General features: G+C 35.6%; 1 protein-coding gene across 1 annotated transcript; it reads right to left on the reverse strand.

Moving 5' to 3' along the window:
• Window positions 1–952: 952 nt before the first annotated feature.
• On the reverse strand, window positions 953–2,530 carry LOC129003436 (pickpocket protein 28-like). Its single transcript, XM_054431730.1, has 2 exons — window positions 2,280–2,530; window positions 953–1,982 (listed from the first exon to the last, which is right to left on the reverse strand). The coding sequence occupies exons 1-2, from the start codon at window positions 2,528–2,530 to the stop codon at window positions 953–955; spliced, it is 1,281 nt and encodes a 426-aa protein (XP_054287705.1).
• Between the last annotated feature and the right edge of the window lie 3,320 nt (window positions 2,531–5,850).

A 5,850-nucleotide genomic window follows, 5' to 3' on the forward strand; every position in this document is an offset into this window, starting at 1 on the left:
TGAATGTGTTTAATTTACCTGGCTTGTTTTGAATTAGTTTACAAAAAGTTATCAAGAGGTTTACCTCGTAACTACCTTTTAAAAATGCCTTTTGTTGAACAATATTTTTTTTACTTTTGTTTGTTTTACTTTTGAATTGTATTTCCCTAACTCAAGATTTTCAACTGATGGATTGCTGGTTTAGGTTTTAGACGTGCGGCCTAGCACTCTCAGCTACCTATACACTCTCCATTATAAAACGTAGAAATTTGGCTGTTTCCCTGGGCATTTATACGTAATTTTAATGTTGCTGGTACATTTATTAGTGTTTAATAGTTAATATTGAGACAGTAGTTGGCTAACCTGGAACTTGCTAACCCGTGTTGAGTGGAAGAAATGGCTAACCACTGAACTTAATAACTGTTACAATCCAGAATTGTTTAATCCCAGAACTCGCTTACTTAATTTTGTTCAAGCCTGATTTCAAGCACTTTCGAATCATGTTCCACTGACGAGTAGATCCAATGCGCCACTAACAAATAAAATTATGCACAATGTCAGCGGTCTTGGCCCCAACAGTAACTCGTAAGCAACGTCTGCCTGAGTCCATCATCCATCAATTTCTTCCATTATTAATCTGAGGTTCGACCACAGGCACTCGTGAAGCGAGTCTACCAAGACAATCAGCCATCTATGATGATCTGAATCATTGGAACTCTCTCCATCCTTTTCTTTGGGAGTGAGGGATAACAATCTAACAAAAGAGGCTTGACGTTGGCAGAAAATCAGCTGCTATTTAAGAGTGAAACAGCAGCTTCAACTGCAGCTAGTATGACTATGAAGAACAGTCAAAAGTACATATTTTCCTTCTTATCTTCTCGAGTAAAGACACTATATAAGACATCTTATCATGTACGGCTTACTACTTACTGTCTACTAAGAATCCCAATTCAGGTTTTATAAAATTATTAGACTAATTTTGTATTCCTCCCACACTTATTAGACTACGATATGCATATACTGTTGACACTATTATGAACTGTTTTATTGGTCGAAAAAGACCGTAGTACACGACTTCAAAAAAGCTTATGAAACTGAATCCAAACAAGAGTCCCAGCAATCCACCGACGTTCGAAAGAGTTACCCCAACATCTGACGTTCTCAGTCGGGTGATTGTGTTGAATTGATCGATGGAGAAGTAGATTGATAATCGAGCGACATTGCTGTTGGGTGGCTGACCAATCAGTTTCTGGAAACTAACATCAAAATCGTAAGACATCCAAAAGCAACCGGGAAAACATGTACACTCCTCCAAAAAACTAAACCTGCCTTTACTTTTCGAAACCAATATTGTATTGAATATTGTTGCTAAACATTTGTTCGAAGAATCATTGCAGTACGGGTAACCGAATTCGCCTACTATTCTGTGTAAGTTGGTCGGCACACATCCACAATGGCGCAGTGTTGTTTTAGTGTAGCACTCCACCTGACATGCCGATTGACTGTAGTAGTTGAAGAATTCCAGTAGAGACTCGTTCTGAAAAAGGCACTCTCTATCATCTACAGGTACTGACCTCAGGCTTTCATTTGCAGTTATAAAATTCGGAATTAATTTGAACTGGGTGTGGACACCAGTGGGAATCCTCATATAGCTTTCAGTTTCCGGGAACCCATCAGGTGGAAGTACGAAAACCTTGAACCCGCTGTCCATGGAACATATCTGTTGAGCCTCTTCTCTATGATCTACCAGATCAAAAGTCAAACCGAAAAATTCTCCCCTGACCCTCACCCAATACGGGCGAACGTCGTCTCCTCTAACAGCCCTTTGCGGATAACCCTTCTCTAGACCCCAATATATTATATCATCATCATAAAACAATTTGTTCTCAGACAACGGTCTATAGTGCTTGATAACAATTTCACCTGGTAGACTGTTGAAAACATAACACAATCCAGCATTAGTCAAAATTGGTTCGAACAATGTGCAACAATCTGTTTGTTGGCTGTTCCATCTACAATTAGTAATTAAATCTTGGCACGGTATCGCTACTTTTATCCTAAAGTCGAAAAAATCTTCATCAATACTGTCATTGAACGTTTCAGAAATAAATAAACCACTTCTTTTTGGACAAATCAATTTGCTAAAATGCCTGAATTTCTTTTCGCTTGCATGTTTTTCTAAATTAAAAACAGATTTTCTTATTTGGTAAGAGCATACTATCACAGCAGGGTAGGGAATTTCCCAAACGTGTGTGCTAATTGGATTAAATACAAGTTGAAATTTATTAGTTATATAAGACCAGTAAGCGTCTTTCACTATGATTCCGCTTGCAAACAAGCATGTTAGAAATATTCCCAGCCAAAAGACACGTTCTATCCGTGGAAGAGATGAATCTCGAATGTACCTTAGCCCATGTAAGGTACTGAACTTACAATACTCGTCCAACAACCCACGGATACATTTCACTGAAGTAAATACACTCCGATTTCTTGCTTCTTCTCTACTAATCCTCCCATCCTCACTGTCAATATCACCATTAGCATTATCCATTCCAGAACTCATTTATTTCTTGGTAAATTTATACCGATATCTCAAATTTTACAAATAATGAATTTTAATGTTTAATTTTCATACCAGTGAAAGATTTTTCTGTACAAAGTAAAATGCCCGTCTAGTTCACAACTGAATACAAAAATGTATGTAGATTATGAGAATTAAACTCTAATTTTTGCCCACAGAGTTTTTTACTGAATTCAAATTATTGGAAATGGTCAAAAAGATCAACAAACTTTACCACCTAGGGCAATTTACACAGACCTTAAAAACAATGTTTAAAGTGCAATTTTAGATAATACGCCGGGTTTCAAAGGAAATACTGTATTCACTAAGTACTTATAAAAAAGTTGTTTGCTTTCACATCTGGTTCAGTGAGCCACAAGAGAAGTCCTCAATGATTCAATAAATGAATGCTTCCATGTGTGGAAGTAGTTACATGGTTTGAGCAATGACAATAACCATAAACATTTGACTTATTTTAGTAAGGAATAAAAATAATTACACATAATTTTTGCTGTTTTGCAAGAAGTTAAACAATTTTTTCTATTAAGTATTTAGTAACTGGCTTTTAGTGTGATATATGTTTAATTTGATCCAATTTTTATAATTAAATTTTGCTATGAGTGTTTTTAATTTGTTTTAATGAGTTGAAGATGTGGTTGAATTCAATTATTTAAAGTCTGTAATGAAACAGAGAAGTAACAGCCAACCTGTGTTTAAAACTATTGTACCCAACTACCAGAAAATAATAATCAATTTGTGAATAGGGAGTTTCTTTTTCAGTTTAGTATTTTTATTTTTAGGTATATGATAAGATATATTAAAACATGGCATCTAATTTATGTGAACATTGAACTTTGTGAATCTTCTAACAATAATATAAATCAAATTGCATTTCATAGTTGTACATTAGTATGGAATGGCTTCAAAAATTATAAAACTTAATCTAAAGAAAGATAAGCCTCTATAAGAAATCAAACACTAATTTTAAATATGGAGTGGCTGAAAAATTAACTTGCACCCCCTCCCCACCCACAACCTTTCAACCATTTGAGATATTTGCAGTCGGTTTTGCAACAACCTTCTCATATGAAATGCTATAATGATGGTGGTTAATTTTGTAAATTTGGCCCGTTGGGGCAGTGGATCATAACATTTTAAAATAGAGGAAGTATGGCCAACTCTCAAATCATATTTTATAAGTCTTGGCGAAACTTAACAATTGAAATAAAGAAAATAGAAATCGGACCAATGATAACAAAATGTCAGCTAAAAATTGCTTTTACCCCTTTCAAACCCAGCACACTCATTTGTGTAGGTAAATTTTTAAGTCCTGACAACCTAACCAACACGATTGTGTAGGTTAGATGTTTATTTGTTTTTTTTTGAAGTTTCTGGATCTTTCTGTTGCTCAGACCTGTAGGCATCGATTGTGTAGGTTATGGAGATCAGCTGGGAATTTTTGTTTTGCAGTCAGCCTTAATGTCTTATGGTAACACTGATTGTTTTGTTGCAATGTCACGGTAAGATAGGAGAAAGAGGCAACTGTTAAGGTTAATGACTGTTTTATTTACGTTTTGAAACGTATATAATGCTAATTATTGCTGAAACTGAAATGGTTAATATGGTATTATGAAGGTTTCGTCTTTAAAACAAACCTGATCAATAATTTTAGTATTTGAAATCTAGGTTAAAAACCAATATTTATTCAAAATTTGCTCAGGACTTAAAGCGGTCGAGATGACTAAGATTCCCGGGTCTAAAAGGGATAACCAGCGTCTTAAACATGTTTGGCTGCCATTTTGTTATTAGAGGTCCGATTTCTATTTTCTTTATGTCAATTGTTCAGTTTTGTTAAGACCTATAAAATATGAAAGTCGACTATACTTCCTACTTGAAAATTTTGGAAATGCGGAATACTATACCCCCCGAAAAACCACCTCCTCAGGTGAAGCCTGACGTCACGAAATTTGCGAACTAACCAATATATGGGAGCCTGTCCGCGACTGGAATACTACCCCCACTAGCAATTAAAATGTGATGCTATGTATTAAAGTTAATTTCATACGTAATAAATTATCAGTGAAATTTTAACTCGAGTAATTCTGTTTGATAACAGAAAAGGCATATGGGGGGGAATATCAAACAGAATATTTAAATGTTACACAGTTTGACAACGAAACTTGAGTGTCCATGACTGGAAAACTGCCCTCCCCCATCTCTGACATCATCGTGACAAGAACCTGCTTGGGACTTGGAATGTAGTTGTCCGGGTGGCAGTTGGTAGTCTTCCGGTTCCGGCGACTCACAATTTTGAGCTACGCCCACAACCCCTAAGGGCAATTTTTTTAAAATTACTCAATATTATCGTTCGTAGTCCCTTATATCGTACCCAAAGGTAACTCCAAACAGCCCCCTATAAACCATAGTTTCTGTAGTTGGGTCGCGTGGATTGACATAGGCCTACACAGTAATCAGTAATCTGTACATAAATATCGGAATTCAAGACTATAACAAAAAAAGAACTTGAGCAAATAATGACTAAGCTACCCCCAAAAAATTCCTCGGGGATTGATGAGATAAATAACAAAATGATTAAGCATTGTAAAAATCAAATAATTGAGCCCCTTTTAAACGTAATAAATGCCTCAATTAAACAAGCAACCGTACCAGACCTAGCAAAAATAGCCCTAGTCTATCCAAAGTATAAGAAAGGAGAGAAGACAAATATTTCAAACTATAGACCGATATCTATCCTACCAACATTGTCGAAATACATAGAAAAAAGCATACATAACCAACTGATGAACTATTTAGAAAATAATAATAAAATTTCCCAATCCCAACATGGTTTTCGAAGTGGCAAATCTACCAATACAGCATTAGCAACCCTTTGTGATAAAATAACTAATATATGGGAAACTAAATCCCAAGCAACCGGCATCTTCTTAGACATCGAAAAAGCATTTGACAGCTTAGATAGAAAAATTCTTATAAAAAATCTTAAGCAACTTAACATAACTCACAAAGCATTAGATTGGATCCAGAACTATCTAACGAACAGGAAGCAGCTAGTCGAAATAGAATATACGAAGAACTATTATGAAATCAACTGCAGGTCTAAACTACAGACAACTTACAAAGGAATTCCGCAGGGCTCCATACTAGGGCCCCTGCTTTTCTTAACATATATAAATTCATTCCCCACCAATTTTACAGAAGACAGCGCCTGTATAATGTTTGCAGACGACACAACAATCATCACACCAACAGATGGCAAAACTCTGGAGTTAGTTTTTAATTTTTGAAGTTCT

Source organism: Macrosteles quadrilineatus, unplaced genomic scaffold, assembly GCF_028750875.1.
Source record: "Macrosteles quadrilineatus isolate MER2022 unplaced genomic scaffold, UCM_ALF_1.0 Scaffold_9__3_contigs__length_116548681, whole genome shotgun sequence".
In the NCBI taxonomy this organism is placed as follows: domain Eukaryota; kingdom Metazoa; phylum Arthropoda; class Insecta; order Hemiptera; family Cicadellidae; genus Macrosteles; species Macrosteles quadrilineatus.